This window comes from Silurus aristotelis (genome assembly GCF_946808225.1).
Source record: "Silurus aristotelis genome assembly, chromosome: 5".
Classification (NCBI taxonomy): Eukaryota; Metazoa; Chordata; class Actinopteri; order Siluriformes; family Siluridae; genus Silurus; species Silurus aristotelis.
Genome location: NC_139578.1, coordinates 23239826 through 23260754, shown reverse-complemented (window position 1 = coordinate 23260754; position 20929 = coordinate 23239826). Strand labels below are relative to the sequence as shown.

Sequence of the window (20929 nt, the reverse complement as noted above, 5' to 3'; positions counted from 1 at the left end):
CATTAGAAGTTTGGAAGCTGAAGTTTAGCTTCTATCTCAAAATATGCACGTGTGAAGACTTTAGTGCACTCGGTTTCCAGCAATAACGCGTCTTTTGACGGCATCTACGTTGTGAAGACGTGTGGGTGGATTGAGACACGTCCCGCGCTTTAGACTCGCCCTGCCTCCCTTTGGCTTTCCAAGAAAACCCAGAGAAGGTCTGAGACTGGCCCTCCTACATCACTCACACACACACACACACACACACACACTCATATATACAGAGCTCAATGAGCGCTGAGTTCCTCCGCACACGCGCCTAGTTTCGCCCTGTCCGTCACTCGAGCCCAGGAATGCCATGGCCACTCAGCCCAACCAGGACTACTTCCGCTCCGTCAGCAGCGAGTCCACTACCTACATGATGGTGCCGGCGAGCGGCCGCAGAGAGTCTCCGTCCAAGCTGTGGCTCGCCATGGTGGTGATTGTGGTGGTGGTGCTGCAGATCGCCTCCACCACTGGACTCTTCCTCTACCTGAACATGTCCCTGTCCCAGGTAAGCTTCCTGTCCTCATGCATTCACAAACTTTCTTCTTTTTTTTTTATTGTATCTTATTTGCAAGAAATTGCGTGTTTTTCATCTCAGTGATTTTACCACGCAATGCAAGTTGACAGTGTGTGTGTGTGTGCGCGCGCGCGTGCGTGCGTGCGTGTGTGTGTGTGTGTGTGTGTGTCATCCAAACCAGTCCAAAGTTTAATTTCTACATTTTTGTACATTATGTATGTGTGTGTGTGTGTGTGTATATATATATATATAGGAACCTCTAGTAAACTTTTACACCTCACCCTAAAAATGCCAATATAATCTACCTTTAAAAACTGGTAAAAGGTAAATAAGTACCATCATTCATTTATAACTGCACTAAATGTAAATATTTTCTATGTAAAATACAATATATACTGAATGTATAAACTGATGGTATAAGGCAAGCAACAAGGAAACAGAATTGTACCATGTTCCTGGGAGTGTAAGTAATAATATTATAATACTAAATATGATTAATGTGGTTTTGATTGCATGTCTAAAAACACTAAATTGCTTTAGGATCTTTTCCTGATTAGCAAGTTTAGACAAAAGGAGGTTGTTGTTGAGCTTATACACTGAAACCTGAGAGATATATATATATATATGACTATTAGTAATGCAGAGGTATTTTTTTTTTCTTTTGTCCCCATGCATACTTTTCACATAGGCAAGCATCTGATAGAGCAGGACAGATACAAATGCTTCCTTATGCTTCCTTCTTTGTTGCCAAAAATAAGGACTCCAGACACAAATCCTTGAGGAACGCTATAAATCTTTGCACTGGATATTTTATTAGTGGAATCTCAGATCTTTTGTTAGAGCTGTAGTTTGTGATGTGAAGTGGGGAACTATACTGCTGTTTTGTTACATTCGGGCTTGTGATTGTGTTGTACTGTTTTTGATAGTTTGAGGGGATTTTCCCCAGCTTGCCAGGAGATAGCCATAATTCTTTTTCAAAAATAGACGCTGCGGTTTGAGAGCAAGCGACTGTAAGCAACTGAGGCTACACCAAGGACAGTTTTGGTTTTGGTCACGGAGTGATGTGTAATGCATCGCTGTTTTCCTCATTGTCACATGGTGATAAGCAATATTCAGCTACATTGACCTACAAATTCTAGACGTCCGATTCCTTGGAACTTCATATACAGCCGGTTTTGCATTTACAAGACATAAATAAAGATCCGAATCAGAAATTATAGATACTGTAAATAGATAGAATGATAGGATACATTTTTTGGGCTCTGTGACACTCAATGGAATGGAGTAGGAAAAAGGTTTTCCCTTTCTGGTCAGACACAAAGACTGTAACCATTGGAAACTGACCAAAGGGAAATACACTCACATAGGATTATAGAGTTAACATTGCATTGAACCAAAGGCTTACTTTTTCTGTCTACTTCCTGCTGTCTAGTGTGAAGGTGCATGCCAGAATGGATTCAGACTGCTTTTGGGTACGTCAAGGTGCTCTCCTGAACCCATGACTGGTGCGCCCACTTCCACATGTTGCTGGGGATTTTTTTTGCAAGTCAGCACCCTTTTGAAGTTTCGTCATGTCATCTGACTTCGCTCCAGGTGCTCTGGGAGAGAAACCTTCACTAACAATAACAAAAGTTGGTGTAAAATTCTATCCTACAAACAGCGTTTAGATTTTCCCAGCAACTCTGTCAAAACCTTTGTGTGACAGTTTCTGTTGCCAATATCCACAAAAAAATCATACTCACGCTTTTGCTTTTCTCTGTCAGCCTGTACCTTTGGGGTTTATGCAGAACAGTCTTATGCAGCTAAATTAGGCTTCCTTTCTTTGTGGATTCGTGTTACGCCAAGCTAGATAGCCCCAAGCACGACTTGGATTATTTTCCAATGAGACACAAGATTGAAACTAAACTGTTTCGCAGAGTTTAAAATAAAGCACTACAATGTTGCCCAAACAAAGGAACCAATATGTATGATGTTTTATACAGACTTTTGTTTAATCTTTAGCACTCGGCGTGTACTTCAGAGTACACAAAAGTGTGTTTATTTCCCCCTTAAATTAACACAAGCTGCATCTGTGCAATTCCAATATTAAATACACTTTTAAATCTGGATCTTTTAATGAGGGCAATCTATTGATATATAATTAATGGTGTTCCTACACAAAACTACAAAATAAAATTTCACCCCAGTCACCACAAGGAAACCTTTGTACTATTTTAGGAATTTCTTTTGTTCCCCATGTTGACCAGCTGCAACCTAATGAAGGGTCTTTTAAAGCTAATGTAAATATCCCTCACTCACATTTAGCGGAGTGGCCGATTGGGACAGCCGGTCAGCATTGTTGTTCTAAATGCATGTAAACATCTCTGTTCAGGCTCACATTATCACAACCCATAAGAACAATATTAGCCCGATAAAAAGGTGCAGTTGTTAACTGGACCTCCGGTTTACACCAACAGATAGATGCTATCTTTATATTAGGGCCCATTAGAGAGACAAAGTCATGCACAGCAGGTTCTTCTCGCCTCTCAAGGCCCTCACTTGTGCTGGAAATAAAACGTCAGGGAAGGCAGACAACATTTTACCATCATACATTTTTTTCTCAAGTGTGCTCAGAGCCGAGAAAGGCAGAAAGGCTGGACAGGCTGCATTCTTCCAGACCCAATAAGCAACACATTAAGATTTAAATGTGTTTGCTACTCGGTCCAAGAGCGGCTTGTGTCTGGACTGATTTTTGAATAAATCAAAAATCTAGGGGAAAAACTACCTCTTCTATTCGCCCTACTGCCTTAATAGGAACTTTCTTGTGGTTCTGGCTGCAGGATATCGGGTTGATTCGACTGTCAGGCCTGTAGTTAGTATTCCCGCAAGCACACTCTGCAACGAACCCGAACTGAAGACAAACTGAACAGAAAGAAGAACAGAACGGAGAGCCATTCGAATGACCACTATTTATTTGAAAATGCCTTGTCTCATTGAAGTCTCAAACCCCTCCCCCCGTCTGCACCGGTCATTTAAGAGATTTACGAGCCAATGAGAATAGGGAAAAGAAAGGAGATTATGCGGAAAAGTAGAGTTTCCTGTAGTAACATTTGACTTGATTTTTTATTTATTTTTTTGACAATGGCTTTTTTGTCTTTGAGATTGCCTTTGAGCTTGTTCACTCAGGTGCGAGATCGGGCGTTTCGGAGACGTCGAGACGTACTGAAGCAAAACTTAAAATTTCACTACATCGCTGAGGCTTATCAGCAGGCACTCCATGTCATGCAGTGATTTCTGAGAAACACAGGGATGAGAGGAAACTCTCTACCCGGAAGGCTTTTCGGTTGTATTATACAGAAGCCCCACAACACAAGTTGTAAAACATGTTTAAGTGCTTTGTCAATATTATGATTTAATGTGTTGTGATTTCAGCTTAACTTGTTATTTCTACGTATTACTTCAACTGCAAACACTTACATTGATGAAATTCTGTAATAGTAATAGAGGATCTTTTGACAGTTTGAATTTGACACTATTATCACGTTTTAAATGAATTCTCTATAGTAATATATTAGACGTATATATTGGATGTAGCTGTATTCCTTTGAAGCATCTGACTTGCTTACTGTCAGGGTTTTTAAACTTAAAGTCAATAATACAGACTTATTGTTAGATTGTTTTATAGTGTCTAAGTAATCGTATTACAATTCGGAAAATAAAGTCGAGATAACGAGTTATAACACTGAAATAAAGACGTGGGACTGAAAGGAAGTCGGAAAGTTAAGTAAGTTTTGCTGTTAGTAGAAGAAAAGGATTTAAATACTTCTTCCTCTTAAAGTATACATAACCGGGGTTATGAATAGTTAAATAATAATAATAATAATGAAGAAGATTGATTTCTGAGTGTATTTGTCCTGCCTGCCCAGACAACCTGCTCTCCCTCAGGCAGAGTTTCCCAATGCTGAGGCTAAGCAGACGAGCTGGAACAGAGAGCAGCACAAAAACCTTTCGCCATAAACCCTAATGACTCCTGCTGTTTCTTTCTGACATCACAAGAATAATACAAAAATAATAATAAAATAATTAGACAAATATTGACAGACACTGGGTGTGAATGAGACCTGAAAGATGGCTAAGAGGGTAGGAGACAAACTGAAAGAGAGATTGAGGGAGAGAGAGAGAAAGCGAGAGATTTTGGCATGGCTTTAAGTTACATGACCGGTTTCTTGTTTTAATCCTTCCCCAAAAAAATAGCGATATGTTGAGTGAAGCATAAAGTTCAGCAGTGGCAGGTCCACTTCACTCTTCCCCCGGCTCCAGAAACCAGGAGTAACACTAGAGCATTGTTCCTCATTTCCTGCTACTCTCCCTGGGATAAGAAGTCCTCGTGCACCCTTTCTGGACCCCGCACTTGCATCCCTACAACCGGCATGTTACTGCTGCTGATTTTATAGCACCTTGCTGTATATTTTACTACCATATCCATGTTATACATTACATGCAGTTATGGAGCCTGCTGCACAGTTTCTGTAAGGAAGCATGGCTGGCTGTGAAGTTCTGATGTAACAGCTTGTTTTGTACAATCTTAAAGCATGGCCATGCCCTAGATTACAGGCACCCAATCATAAACCACACCTTGGACAATACTGTCAGATACAGAATTGCAAAACAATTGTTTTTGTCCTGCTACTTGTAGAATTCGGGGGGTTTTTTTGTTTGTTTGTTTGTTTGCTATAAAATGTAAGCAAGCATAAACTTGTACAAGCTTGGACATATTTGTCAAGTAGACAGTAAAATATTAAAGTGGCTCCAGCATTTTGGCAGGAACGAGGCAGAACGTTAACAGTCCTAACAAAAATCCACAAATCATAACCCTGCCCATTACAAGAAAACCACAAGCTGCACTTAGGTCATTTCTTTAATGTCACTGACACAATTTACTATATAATTGACTACAATATAGACAAGAAACTGAACAACTGGTAGGAGGCATAAAACAGGAGCTTGATTTTCTGTAAAGCATTTCGGTTGCTTTGAACAGAACAACCCAAGCCAAATCCCAGCTTGAAAAATCATGAGCCATGAAAAAACTGGCCTCAGATCAGCCCATGCCTTACATGTTGTAGAGGTAAAGCCCCCCCATTTCCCCCTCATTAGGTGCCTGATTCACACTGCCTGATTTGTGCAACATCACCGACTGAAAAAAAAGGACCCCTTCACCCTGCATGCCCTCTCCGTCATGCTCCGGAGGCAACTGCTAAAGAATCATTAAGAGCAAACGCCAACCATGACGCTAAGCAATTTCTGATTCTAGGCTTCAAATTGCATGCAGACCTCCTTCCTAGATCATTTGCAAAGATTTGTGAATGTGGATGAAGAGAAAACGAGTGAACTTGCTTCTGAGCAAGGGGATTTCAAATTCTCCCCTCCAGGATTTAACATCTCTTCTGCTGGCTCACAGTCATGGTGTCGGACATGTCCTGACTCGATTTGCCATAGCACATCCTTATGTACTTCTCAGTAAAGGTCAAGAATTGTGTTCAAACTGGCCACAGATCATGTCTCGGGTTTCACTCTGCTCCCTTGTTAGCCACCTCTTTTGTCTTGTTCGGATTGTTCTTTAATTGCTGAGCAGAATTTATTGGGTACGAGTCGGTGACAGCGGAGAACAAGGCAATCCGAGCGGATTATAGTCTTCCTTTGCCAAGCACATATTGTGCGCTGGATTTCTCTCGGTGAATTTCCCTATGAATATAAATAAGATCATGGGTAGAGGATATAAAATGCATAAAAATGAATAGAAAATAAAAGATGAAGATATTTATAGCAGTAGAGTGTGTGAGGTTAATAGGACTGATAATAAAAAACAGTGTCAGTAAGAAAAGCAGCTGATGTATGATCTCTGAGATTGGTGCATTGGAATGTAAAGAGCCAAGGGGTGAAGTGTATGAAGGGAAAGAATTGGATGTCGGTGTGCTCGGCACATCACACGCACAATCCAGATTTTTTTTTAACGATCCACATATAGAGTGAACTGAAACCTTGTATTAGCAGGAACGATGAGGATTTGACAAATTCAGCTTGATTAATGAAATCTTTCCTGCGATTGGCGCATTAACAGGTGAAGAGCCAAGGAGTAACAGAAGAGCTGCGATGTCTGGGATTGCTCAATGCCCTGGATAAAAACCGGGATATTCCCGAGGACCTGGCTCAGCTCTTAGGAGAATCCTGCATCAAACTGGCTGAAGGCATCAAGGCCTACATCTCTAAGGTGAGTGCACATCTGGAACGGGTTAAGAAGCGCAAGAGCTCCATTACGCAAGCGGCAAAGCCGACGTGGGCTGTCGCCAGGCCTGTTTATCGACAGGCGGTTCATTTTCGCTGACTCCGACAATGTTCGGATCGGCGCTATTTAAATAATACATTTAGCTCGAGTGTTTGGGCTGGGTGGCGAAACCAGTAGGCGGTTTCTAGTTAACCTCTTCATCACTTTTAATATAAATGTGTCAAAGCAATTCAGTCATTTCTGACTGCATAAAATGTGGATGCGTGACTCATTAATTGCTTTAAGGCATTTCATGATTGTGACCGAATTTCGCAGCCATATGCCAAGTGAGTCACCAGCATGCCCTATTCATGAACCACTTCACTCTAAGTCTCAGCTCGAAGGGACCTACTTGGATTTCCCCTGGAACATCTGGATAATCCTGTGTTCATGTTTTCATGTTCTAGCATGTATGTTATTTTTTTTTTTTATGTTTAGTATCTTGGAGGACCACACATCTAACTTCTGTGTGTGTGTGTTGCGTTTATACATTTCAGGCACCAAATATATATGATTCTAATCAATTTCTTTTGTTTACTCTAGCCCTGCACCTCACTTACAGACTTTATGACGCATGTCACCCCCTCCCGCTCTGTCAAATCTTTTGCTACTAATTGACTGAGGCTGCAAACAATTTATTGGTGCTGGGAGACTGAGGCATTTGGCACTTAATTCAAAACACATGTGCCATTTTCAGAGAGATGTGGACGCAATTATGGCTCCCGAAAGAATACCCACATCGACTTAGAGGTCAGCCACTGGAAAAAAAGAACCTTATGAGGACATGTATATGTCCTTGAAGCAAGATAAAAAAAATTAAAAAAAACGTTATGTAGTATTGTTATACACATTATTGTGTTTATGCGTTTGCTCGTGTGCCTACATGATTTAACAAGTGTGATTTGGACTTTGATAGAGGAAGAAAGAAACAGGTCCAGCAAGCAGTAGGAATGAGAAAGAGAGGGAGGAGAATGAAACCGAGGAAGAGAAACAAAACAACTGAACAGGAGAGAAAACAAGCGAGGCAGTGAAAAAGAGAGAAGAATGTTTATTAAGTATATGCCTTCAGAATGTTGAGAATGCCAGCACACGTGGTAGTTATTACTAATGGATTGAAACCGGGGGGGGTCCCAGCCTCACTCGTACATATTACATATAACAGATTGTGAGTTCAATATAACACCCCTTGGACGCATGCATGCAGGGAATTATAGGGAAAGTACTTCTAGAGAAAATGATTAGAAATCCCATTCTGTCTATAAGCAATGTTCAAAAGCAGCAGCATAGTGTAAGTAAAATATACAAATATTTATCAATATACTAATACAAACTGAATTTCCCCTAATTTTTTGTTCTCCATAGAAATACATTGTAAAATACAACATTTCATTGTTATACTCTTAAATCTGATTGGTTTGAAGGTCATGATTAATATTTGATTACAGCAGCTAAATCTACAACACGAGATACAATTCTAAATCGAGAATAAATATTTCAAGCCCTTCTGTGATAAAGAAAATATGCAGATGTCCGCTAATTGAATAAAACACTTTCAAAACTGCCATTATTGAAAAAGAATCAATTTTGGGTTGATTCCTTTAAAGGACAAGTGCTTTTAATATTAAACAGAAAATGAAGTACCTCTTTCAGAGAGAGGTGTTTTTGAGATCACCCTTAATTTAATAACAGTTTGAAAGAATCTTAGAAGTGAATTGTGGCGGATTGAACATTTAGCAATACAAATAGAAATGTGCTCATAAAAGGAGCAGAAAAAGGATGAGGCAAAGAAAGATGGGGTGCAAACTTACTTACTACTGACATCTTAATGTACGCTATTCAACCATTTCAGCTATTTGTGATAATCTGTAAAACACAACACACTGAACGTTTCTTAGGTTAAAGAGGTTAATGTATCCTAAGGGTATACAAACTTTTGCACTCAGCTCTAGACGTCATTTTCGAACCGTCTTTTTTTTTTCCGGAGAATGTAAAACAGACGTGTTCGAGGTGGAGAATGCGCATAGGGACTGAGAGCAAGAGACATTTGGGAACAAGAAGGGACAGAAGAAGTTGGAAAGAAATGCAAAAAGCCAGGCAAGGAAAAAAAAGAGAAGTTAATAAGGTGATGGAGCCGGGGCCGGCTGGCGCTCTCGTGTTGCTCTGCTGTGGTGTACGCGAGGGCTCGTCTCCTGCCAAAAATGTTCTTGAAGCGCACGAAGCTGGTTCTACTTAGAGTCAGATTTCACTAACCCGCTACGGCGACCTTCTGAGGGAGAGAGGCAGAGCGAGGCAGCAAGGGAGAGCGAGATTTTAAAGGCATCTTTAAAATGTTTGGAGGCTGCCAGGACTGAAGGCAAACTGTCAGGTCTTTAACACCCACATTAAGTTTTAGAAAGTCAAGTGAAGACGACGGTGCGTGCAGGGAAGGAACAAGTGCAGACGGGATGAGAGGGTGCCTTTTAAACAGGATTGAGAATCAGTGCAACAACGAGGTCTCTGCTTGAGTGCAGCGGTGCGGGACATCGTTTTGGGTCAGCTTCAACATGCAATCATGAATAGCAAACTGCACCGAGTGAAAAACAACACAGGAATGCACAGCAAATAAACATGCAGATACGTGTGGATGGGAAAGAGGAATTTCAGTTTGATATGTTTTCATTCGTCTAATTGATACTGTTATCAATCGCAAATCTGCCGCAGCATTTCACAGTGCAAAGTCTGGCAATTTGAGATTTATGGTTAACTAAGTCTCTTCCTGAAGCACAGCCACTGTTACTTATTAATCCCTCTCCTTAAGAATGCACAGTGGAGAAATATTTTATCGAGAAAATAAAATGTACTCTTATGCTGTTATTAAGAAGTAAGATTATCTGCTGAGCTCAGGCGGAGAAGAGACTCAATTCTTTTCTGTGTGTGTGTGTTTGTGTATGTGTTTGGAGAACTACTCCCCAGCACCTCTGTCCATCTCTCTCACTTTGCAGTCAAAGGTTTCACGCCGAGTTTGTTTATTGTTATCGTTGAGGGGCATTTGTAGTTCCTGTTCCTGACCTCGTCCAGCAGCATCTTGCAGTTTACAAAACAGCTGTTTTCTCTGAACACCAATTATGTTTCCTGTCTAACTTCATGCAAGTTTTAATGCGTATAAACTCAGGCATTACATATTTAACGTTCTTTTATGGACAGAATAATTAACTATGTTATGTAACAGGCGAGGGATCACCTACAGGCAGGTGGTGATGATCACAAAAATGAACGGATGGTGGAAGTTTTGTTTTGCCCTGGAGGAGTTTATTTTGTTTGCTTTAACCCACTTATTACATGGCTAATTACCAACAAAGTTAATCATTTGACACAATATTTACTGATGAATATTTTTTTTTATTATTAATCAGCACTACAGTACATAGCCATGTAGCCGAATTGCCTATTTGGGGTTTTCCTTTTATGGAAAAGTAATTAAAAAAATGTACTGAAATTCCTTTGAGATATTGACCATAATAGACTTGAGTGACTTGAGAGACATTAGAGTACTCAGACTGCCAAGTAAAAGCAGAATCAAGTATATTCCCACAGAGCTATAACGATATGAATTTGCAACTAGAAGTAACACAACACTGACTTAAATTTGCAACCCCCATTCACACCCTGAAATAAGAGATGTAATGCTCTAATCAGCCACACGGAATTAAGATTTTGAGACGTTCATGGTTAATATGAAAGGAATTTGATTTCAACTTGTTTTACATTATCTATAATTCGAGGTTTGACTCAGACACTAATATAAGATTACACTGTGGGGCCAAAAGTTTGTGGACACCCACCAATCACATTCAAACCTGACTTCAACAATTCTGTTGTGGCAGAACGTTCATAAATCCCAACAAATACACTCCAGAATTGAGTGGACAGTCTTTATCAAAGCACATAAAGAGACTAAATCTGGAAATGGATGTTTAAAAATCTTATGAGTGTGATGGTCAGGTGTGAAATTTTGGCCTGGTCGGCGATGAATTTCTGTTTTTTACTTGGGACTCGGGACTTGTACTCTGACTTGGTTTTATATGTTTTTACGCTTGTTTGGGGTTTGTTTAATGTCAGACTTGGACTCACTATTATATTATTCCAAAACTTGAGACTCAGTGTAGGCGTCCTCATTTGTTACTTCATGACTTGGACTCATAAATAAGACCTGAATGTTAGTTTCACTTTTGTAAGACATGAAACTCTACTCACACTCACTTATCTAAGATTTGCGGTTTAGTACTGACTCACTTATCTATGACTTGAGACACGCATTGCCAATGCCTCATTCAGAAGTGACGTTTTGCTCAGACTCACTTACACAACTTCTTAAGACTCTCTTATCAACTACTTGAGGCTCGGTTCTGACCCCTTTATCTCTGACCAGAGATTTATTTTGGACTCATTTATTAACGACTTAAGCTGTTTAACTTTGATTGGTAAATATTTGTTTCTTTAACAGTCAATAGCTTTGCCCCATGTACATTGCTGCAGTCTACTTCAGTTTATTATTTCCATCCCTGAAGTTTCATTCTGGACTTGATTTTGATGTGAGTAACATCCTGGGGATTTTGAGCTTGACTGGGATGTAATGGTGAGATCACTTAGACTCAACATAGACAAGGGTAAGCAACTTGATTGCAACACGAACAGCACAAACGCCCTATGTGTGTGTGTTCAACTCAACAGTTACAATACATTTGCAGTATATTACAATTTAAAATATCTTTAATCAATGTCATGTGGGAAATGTCAGCGGATTTTGTGTCAAGTCGACGAAGAGGATCTCCAGAGGCGAGCGTACTTTAAGTCCACCGTCTCTCATGCTGTCACGGGGAGATTATGTCATTTTAGCGTGTGCGTAGGCGCTTCAGTGTCTGATGAATAGCGAGACAGCTTTGTGCCAACATCAACAGAGTCTCCACAGTGCACTCGCACAGCGTGCTGAAGGCTAGACGGGGAAAAGGAAGAAAGGACTGAGTGAGTGGGGGGGAGTTCTGCATCTGCAGTAGAGAACAGAAACAGACCATAAATAGAGTCTGATAATAAACTTTAGTTAAGGCAAAAAAAAAAAATGATTGCTTTGCATTTTAGCAAACATGCGCCTGTTAGAAATAAACCAAAATCTTGTCCATTTCTGCCAAAAACTAGTCACAGTCATGTTTTTTTTGTTGTTGTTTTTTCCACTGTACCCGCTTAATACACTGTGTGAAAGAACAAAGACCAGCATGAAGGAGTTGCTTCACTGAGTCCCAACATGCTACTTAGTAATTTTTGGAAATCTGATACATTCAGAAGACATTCTTAGGCATTTGAGTGTTGTTTTTTTGCTTTTCCAGTCTTCCCACCATTGTGTGCTGAGATTCGATACCAATATGAAGATTGATGTGTGTTTCGTAGGCATATGTCTCTTGCAGCATTATGCTTGGCATTACGGTCAAAGTCTTCCTTCATCCAAGCTTTTACTTTCAGACACCTGCAAGACATTAAATGCACGTGCCTTTTTTTGAATTCTCTTACAGTTGTGCTTATGAGTGAAAGTGGGCATTATTAGGAATAATGTGAACAATTGCATTTAGCTATGCACTCAGAAAGTCATTAAGCATTTGATTAGTTTAATCGGATGTTTCCATGTGTGGTTAAAACAAAATGAGATCATAGGTTGGGACTGGCCTCCAGGCATTAGAACACAAGCCCATTATACTGAAAGTTGCTGGTTCAAATCGTGGTCAGCCTGACATGGACAAATGAACTGAATACTGAAGGGTGACTGGTATAAAATATGACTGTCACAGGTTACTGTAAATTTCAACCCCTGAGCAAGACAAGCCCCCCCCAAAATCACCCAAAAAAAAAAAAAAAAAACTAATTCCAGCCATCATGAACTACCTCAGGCCCCAATTTCTCCTGCACAGCTGGCCAGTACCCCTTAAAAGCAACGTTCTATAAGTGTGTACGTGTAGTTGCATAAAAGGATTTAATTTCTATTGTATAATAAACTCTATAAAATACAGCTGTAATGTTGGCAAGCTTGAGATAAACCAAAACTGCACAGAGAAACAGGGAATGCGTGAGAGACATAAGACAGAAGGTCTGTTGGGGGGGGGGCTCAAACTGAAACATACTGTGTTAGGTTGCATAGAGCTGCCTGTCAGGACAGAGACACAAAGAAAACAGATAAAATATCCTCAAGATGTATAAGATGGTCAGGAATGTTGATGAGTCACCGCATGTTCTCGGAGCTTTCTGCGCTAACAGGATACGTCTTGTCTCTTTTGCAGGTAACAGAGAATATCATTTCCAGGCAGGCATTACAAGGTGAGCATCAAATTATTGTATGTAATCATGTTCATTCAGTCGTGTATAACTGATTACCGAATTAACTTCCGACTTCCCTTCGGGCTTGGGTTTACATTGTCAATACTGCACTGATTTAACATTTTTCCTACTGCAGAAGCAAGAACCATACCACATAGCTACAACAGTACAGGGGCAAAGTTTGTGACACAGAGACCTTCAGCCCACCTTACACTCAGCAGCATACCAGGTGAGCCATGTATGATTTTGTAAAGAATTTATTAGCATTATAAATGGGGCGATTATCAGGGTTGTTGCTCTCTAATTTTAATTTCAATGATTATCCAATTAACCTACTTTCCCTCTGTGATGGAGTGTAACTCAAATCTAAACGCATACATTAAAAGGAGTTGATTTACAGTTGTCACTACTACTTCACCTATCCCAGTCTGTCATATGAAAGGGGAGAGATATATCAGATGACCAAAATAGGGAAAAGTTGGGGTTTCTTTAACATAGAGATGCTTTACTTTAACATATAGCAACCTCCATGGTTTCAGGTACATCAAATATATTTTTAAAGTTTCACAGTTTTTTCTTTGCTTTACATGTTTCCTTATTGCTTCTATTCTTTAATAGGTTTTATGAATTATTCCACTATTCAGTCTTTCTGTCTTATATACATTTGCTTCTGTTCAAAAGTGTCTCTAAAAGGCTTTTTCAGTCGAAAAAAAGAAAATGTGCCATCAAATTTTTATCTTATGTACATTGCACTCTGGTTTGCACAGAACCGTAACTGGAAACAAGGATTCATTATTGAGAATTTGTGGGTAAGGGCTATGAAGCAAATTGAGTTCTTATCACAAGATCTGTACACAGTATTCAGCCTGCAGCAACTGAAATTTGATAGATGAAGGTAAACAGCTGATTTTTTTTTTTTTCCCCCCTCAGACATTTTAGATTTTGCATGAGGACAAAATGAAATGTTTTTGCTAGTCAAATATTTTTCAATCACATCCAGATTTTCAGGAATTGGACAGTTTTATTTTGAAATCTTCTCAGACACACTCCAATCATGTGATCCAGATGGAGGAAAAGGTTTTACACTTCTCTCTGGTCAAAGATTAGAAAGTTGTGCCAAAATCCTGCTTAAGTGCTGAGATATTTTCTGAGCTATGTAACTAATGTCCAAAATAAATGGGAAAAATGTTTGTTCAAAATTGTTTAAAACGGTTTAAAGGCTAAAACAAACACATTCGATATTTATTCAGAAGTTTAAAAAGGTCACGTAAGAAACAAAAAACATGGAATTTACGAATTCGTCGTTTAAATGATTTCCATTGTGTCTGTATTTCTACGTTTCGAAATATTTTCAGTTACTTCGTATATTAGTGCAAGAAGAATGGTCCTCAACTGATTTTATGTGAACCAGCTGATCTTTGTTAGCCAGCAGCGCTACACACTTGTGCTAGGCTAGGCAAAACATGGCTGTGTTTCCACACCGTGAGTCACAAGCACAATAATTAAACTGCAAAAGCTGGAGTTTCACTTCCTCAAGTGTTTTCCTGTTTGATCGCAAAGATATGCACCGATTTCACTCGGAAAAAAAAATAATTCAGGCAGTAAAAGATTATTATACTGTATAGCATATATCTTCGTAATCTCACTTACAGGCACGTATTAAATTCAAAACACTAAAAATGCCACAACTCTGCAAATGTTTATATCACAGAGCTGGCGATGAAAGCAAACCGCTAATGTAGACATCTGCTGCTCATCTGCTGAGTTTTTTTTTTTCCCTGTCTGAAGCAGCTTGACGTTAGGAAACATTTGAATCTTGGAATATGTCATGGACTTGGTCTTGTGTGATCTATTAATCGTTATTGAGGAATGCTGCTTGTTTTGTTTGGATTACCTCCCACTGTGTCTCACACACACACACACACACACACACACACACACACACACACACACACTCACACACACACTCCTCCTCTCAGTCCATTCTCCTCACTCCTCACTTGTCCTGAATATTCTTCCTCTTTTTTTTTTCTTCTGCTTTCTCTCAGCTTCTGATCCATACCTTCCTCTCAGCACTAATCCTGTATATACATCACTCTGCATTTCTCAGCTCTATCCTGTCCTCCTTACATCCCAGTGCTCGTTTCCTTCGTCTCTCCCTGTTACGCTAAGATAATGAGGAAGAAATCTGTAATAGCTTCATCATTATTGTTGAGCTGCCAGATTGTTAGAAACATGGTGTAAAAAGCTTCTTGAACAATCGGTCAGATTTCTGCATTCGAATCACATTTTGACATTTCGGAGAAGTCCATTTTAACCGAACGTACAATGCACTAGTTAAGATGTAACTGCTGATATGGTGAAGTCTTTTGTGAAGAGATGTTTATGTAGCATGTTGTGGAAGGAGTTACCAGTGTCAGCACTTTCTAACAGACAGTGGTAAAGCAGTCTGTTAGTTTTCTGAAACACGGTATAGTTTTCAGGAAGGTAAAAGTGTTACATTTTTCTGTAACCCGAGAAGCAGCTTTTTTTATTTATTAACTTCCAGAGAATGAAAAAAGAGAAGAGGGTGTAACTATTGGAGCATTTATGTATGTATATGTATACCGGCCTATCAGTATTAGATTCATTAGAAATAGTTGCCAATATTTTTTTTCTTCCTCAGGTTCTGCAGTTATATTTATCAATCTTTTTTAAACCCTGTAAATATAAAATTGACAATGTGTATGCATATTGATATTTCAGCCAGTTGCTCCGTTTCTGTATTCTACACTGGATTTTTTACCTGCACTTTTCCATCTCTTCCAGGTGCCACCCCTCAGTATCCGAGTCCGCAGGCGGACCTGCACCAGTCATGCCGCCACCCTGTGCGCTCCTGGGCCAATCAGAGCTTCGGCGCCCACCTGCACAACATGACACTGGCCAACGGGCGTCTCCGCGTGCCTCAGGACGGACGCTACTACCTGTACGCACAGGTCTACTTCCGTTACCCTTCACCCAGCGAGGGCGAGCAGAAGGGCACCAGTCACCAACTGGTTCAGTGCATCTACAAGAAAACATCATACCTGCGACCCATCCAGTTGCTGAAGGGTGTAGGCACCAAGTGCTGGGCACCCGACGCAGAATACGCCCTGCACTCGGTCTACCAGGGAGGTCTGTTCGAGCTGCGGGCTGGCGACGAGGTGTTCGTGTCCGTCTCCTCCCCTTCGATGGTGCACGCCGAGGACTCTTCCAGCTACTTTGGAGCTTTCCGGCTCGACCTGTGAGGGCGGATCAGAGACACTGCACCGAGGTTACATTACCCAAGAGGCACTGGGAGGTTTTTTGTTTGTCTTTGTGTGGTCCCAGGCAACAGCTCAGACATCGCATTGTTTTATTTTCCTTTAATAGATTGAGATTTTTTATATATGTGAAGGAAGTGGTTCAGACACTTGGACCCCCTTTTTCTTTAAGGCGAAAGAATGTATGTATATTTTTAAAAGCACATCAAAGATGTGGATCTTGGAAACGGTAGCAAAACGGACGGTAGGATCGCCAGAACTTTTGCGAAGGCTTTATCTGTGCCAGTTCTGAGCATGTCTAATGTACGAGGAGGAAAACTGTGCTTTCACCTTTGGGCCACTGGGCAACGCATATAATGCATTTTTTAAATACACTGAGATGCAGGAAGAGAAGAGCGTGCCAGGGGAAAGAGGAGAGGCGTATGGCGTGCAGATGCAGAAATTTTCTGTGGCCAGTTCAACCAGTGGAGCAGCATGCAATCACAGATAGAGACAGATACCACCACCTTCTCTCTCTCTCTCTCTCTCTCGCTTAACTCACTCACACACACTCACACATACAGAGACAATGCAGAATGCATTCACTTAACGCAGTAAGCCAGAGATGCGAGTGCACGAGATTTGCTGCTCTTTTCATTAAGTAATCCGACTCAATAATTCAAAGGCACAGACGTGTTTACTTTCAAATTCACATAACTCAAATACTCCCACTTTAGTCCTGCTTTGTAAAAGCAGACACGCCTCACTCACCCAAACACAAACACGCCCTCCTTCCACAAGAACACAGTCCACTCCACTTGGACATCTGAGATTTAAAAACAGAGTGTATAAAAGGTTAAGCAAACAGGGTGCCTTAGAGTTTAAATGTCACACCCATGGCCTTTTACTGCTTTGTTTTCTCCAAAGCAGCGTTCACATGATCACAAACATTTTCAGTGGAATGGCATGTATGTAACCTTTATCCCTTCTTTCTCTTTCTCATCTCAGTTTTATGTCTGTGTGTATATATAGTACATGGTGGCTATTTCAGCTTTCAGCATGCCTCATATAGCTGAAACTCCAACCTACTGAGGTTCTGAACAAGCATGACTGCAAATGAGAAGAAAAATCAGCAGGCCAACATCTCTGCCAATACATATCATTTGATGGACAGCAGAGTAAGCGTGAGGCAATCGTGTAATATAACTGGCCGGACTTTTGATAAAGGGCCAAGTTGGACTTCAGTGTAAAATGTCTGTTTTTTTTTTGTTTTTGTTTTTTTAACTACTTCTTCTTAATGACTGGACTCCAGCTTGAAATTTGTCTGATAATGCCACTATTCTCAAGGCCTTAAAAAAGAAACTGCTGCCAATATACAATACACACAGGAGCGCAATGCACAGCCCAAGCACTTTCTGCTTCCTTTCTCAAGGACTTGGCTGTGAGCCACAAAAAAAGACGTTATAAATCATCATCTCCATCTGGGACGACATCTTGGAAGGAGTAAATGCATCAAGGAGACGTATTGTGCAACAGGCATAATCGATTTGGGCGAGCGTGAACGCGCAATATCAGTCATCGCGGACGTAAACGCCGAAGTGCCTTTCAGTGCTGCATTGATTTGAATGTGTTAGCGTGCGAGGCTATAGGACTTGGTCTGCACAATCAGTAAAACAGAGGTTATGGCAGGGTGCTCCAAATGATTTGGCCGAGTCTGAGCAACAAAACAAAAGGACTGCACAGAATCAAATGTGTGTTACGTTTCATATTACTAGCTCAAGCATCGGTTTTAGGCTAGGATTTATGATTATGTTGCTTTAAACAACAACTCATCTCCAACATCTCATTTATTTAACACAGCAGCACATAAGGTTTAGAGCTTCGTGTAAAGTTTCAAAGCTGGGCACAACATTCAAGAAGTACTAGCAATAACACGGTTAATTGTTGAGCACCTCCTGATGCTATATGTAGTGCATTCAAAAACAAACAAAACTAGAGCTGAAAACATGTACCGGCATTCATGTCTGTTCCTCTCCATACCAGCAGGTGGCAGTAATTTGTCTTTTTAATCAAAGCCTCTAGCTTGGTATCAGATCTCATACTACTGCAGTAAAAAGTACATAATTGTCATACTTCGGCTGCTTAGTAGGAATCTCAGCTATCTACATGAGCGTACACATCAGTACAGTAGTATAGAGAGGTGTAGTTTTGCCTTCAAATTTACGACATTTGACTCCCTGCTACAACAAAACACAATAAATCAGAACTGTTTATTTAGTCTGAGCAAACACAAATAAAATACATGCAGCATAAAAAGCCAGTTCACCGAAGGGAAAAAGACCCCCGGACATGACAGACACGATTTGCTGGATAAAATTTGACCTGTGAATACACAAACTGGTTTTGTGTGGCCAATAGAAAGCAAAAGGGTGGAGCTTTGCTCTCTGTAGGTGAAAAATGCAGGGTGCTGTTCATTATTTATTCTGTTAGCATGGAGCCAATTCTTCAATCAGCATATGCTAAATTGTCTAAAGTCTATAGACACATGACCATCACATCAATCTGCGTTCCTTCCCCGAAACGTGCAAACACGTGCATTCTGAGTGTCTAGACTTAATTTGTGTACTGCAGTATTGCAAATTCCCTTATATGGCACTACAATGACCAGTATCCTCTGCGCAAATTGAGCTCTATGAAGACTCGATTTGCCGAGTTTGGTGTGTCCTGCACACAACCCTGACCTCAACCCCATTAAACACCTTTGGGATGAGTTGGAATGCTAATTGCACCTTCAGACTCAACACCAGGGCCTGACTGTTCTAATGTTCTTGAGGCTGAATGAACTCAAATCCCCATAGCCGTACCCCAAAATCTAGGAAATCTGGAATCCAGAAGGGTGGACAGCAAATAGGGCTGGGGGGGGGGGGGGACTCCATATCAAATTTCACACAGTTTTGGAAAGTGATGTTGAGCAAAAAGTTTGCGATGGTCGGGTGTCCACATACATTTGACAACACAGTGTATGCTAAAAGATTATTCTTTTTTCTCTTTACCCGCTAAGAATTTCTTTCTTTGTGTGTGCCTGAGCCTAGCTGGACCTTTTTTTGTGCATGTATTGTTTTATGATAGTGGTTTGCTGGTTCTTTCTCTTCCCTTTTCATAGAATACTTTCTACATGCTACCGGTTCAACGGTTATTGATGAGAAGCAACAGTACGGAACAAGCGCCAGAAACACTATGATAGCCATTTACACATGATGCCCTCAAACTACAGACAGTCAGCCTGATGTTTCGGGGTCCTTAGCAAAAACATTTATCTCTGGTTGCACAGAAGCCCATCAGGGCCACATGTTTGGCCAAGAGTAACCCCACACCAATCTAAAGCACATGGAACTGTGTGAGGTTGAGCATATTCGAATTTCACTGTGGAACACTGGCTAAACACACAAGCTCCACTACAAACAAGCAAACACTACCCTCTTACCCTGTGATCGAGTGTTAGTGTGTGGGAGGTAACAGGTTTCCACGGACAGGGTAAAAGTGATCTTTCAACATCTTCCAGCAAGGATCATCCTCTCGACAGACAGCGAGGAACCAAATGTGAAAACAGTGGAAGAAATGTGTCATAAACTGTGTGTTTGTGTGTGTGTGTGTGTGTGTGTGTGTGTGTGTGTGTGTGTGTGTGTGTGTTTGTGTGTGTGTGTGTGTGTGTGTGTGATTGGAAAGATTTTACACAATAGTGGATGCAATTTATCAAATGCCCAGATTTTAAACATAAATGAACTGTTGGAGTTTTATTCGAGACCAGAATGTGTTGCGGTGACATATTTTATAAAAACAAAACAAATGAATGTAGTCCGAACCCCGTGAGTAAAACGGAACAAAGAGGCTTTTGTTTTTTTCTACTTTTTTTTTTTTCTGCCCAGGGCTGTGTTTTTTTTCCCTCTTTGTGAATTGTTCATAATCTTTAAATCACCAATATGTGGGTCTTGTTTCTCCTTTGATAAAAGATAACATGCACTGTTTACCACTGTTGTTTCCTCTCTATAAGAATGTACAAATGTTTAACGGTTGACTTTTTTCTGTAAAAAAAAAGAAAGAAAGAAAAGAAATCCTTTGATGTTTTTTTGTGATCTGTGATTTTGAGGGACGTGTGTCATTTCTAACAATTAAAGTGCTTGTTTTCCAGGAGACAGTTACTCATGAGTATGCTTTAAAGTCTAGACAGGTCCATCATTTTTTTTTTACTCATCTGGTTGCCATACATTATGTTCTCTCAGGGCGTAAAACTTTTCCTCTCTCTCTCACACATTCTCCCACACACTCTCAGACTTAATGCTGAGTTTAAGCTCACGCCCCCGTCCATCTGCCTCCCCCACATCTCTCATAACTCTCTGAGACAAGCCAAACGTGAGTCACCATCAGTCTCATTCTTGCTGGGGGTCCTGACCCAACCCCCTTGTCCTCCCTCCTGCAATCTCGTCC

At 40.5% G+C, this 20929-nt stretch overlaps 1 protein-coding gene across 1 annotated transcript; it reads left to right on the top strand.

Annotated features, from left to right (window-relative positions):
* The first annotated feature begins 203 nt into the window (after positions 1 to 203).
* Positions 204 to 20635, top strand: tnfsf10l (TNF superfamily member 10, like). The gene is made up of 5 exons (XM_083541115.1): positions 204 to 532; positions 6642 to 6791; positions 13148 to 13184; positions 13321 to 13413; positions 15993 to 20635. The coding sequence occupies exons 1-5, from the start codon at positions 338 to 340 to the stop codon at positions 16448 to 16450; spliced, it is 933 nt and encodes a 310-aa protein (XP_083397241.1). The 5' UTR covers positions 204 to 337; the 3' UTR covers positions 16451 to 20635.
* Positions 20636 to 20929: the final 294 nt, after the last annotated feature.

What these genes read in the sequence shown, in the direction of transcription:
- tnfsf10l (XM_083541115.1), top strand. Translation starts at nt 338, where the DNA reads ATGGCCACTCAGCCCAACCAGGACTACTTCCGCTCCGTCAGCAGCGAG. An exon ending in TGAACATGTCCCTGTCCCAG is followed by an intron (nt 533 to 6,641) that starts GTAAGCTTCCTG and finishes GCGCATTAACAG; the next exon opens with GTGAAGAGCCAAGGAGTAAC. An exon ending in TACACTCAGCAGCATACCAG is followed by an intron (nt 13,414 to 15,992) that starts GTGAGCCATGTA and finishes CATCTCTTCCAG; the next exon opens with GTGCCACCCCTCAGTATCCG.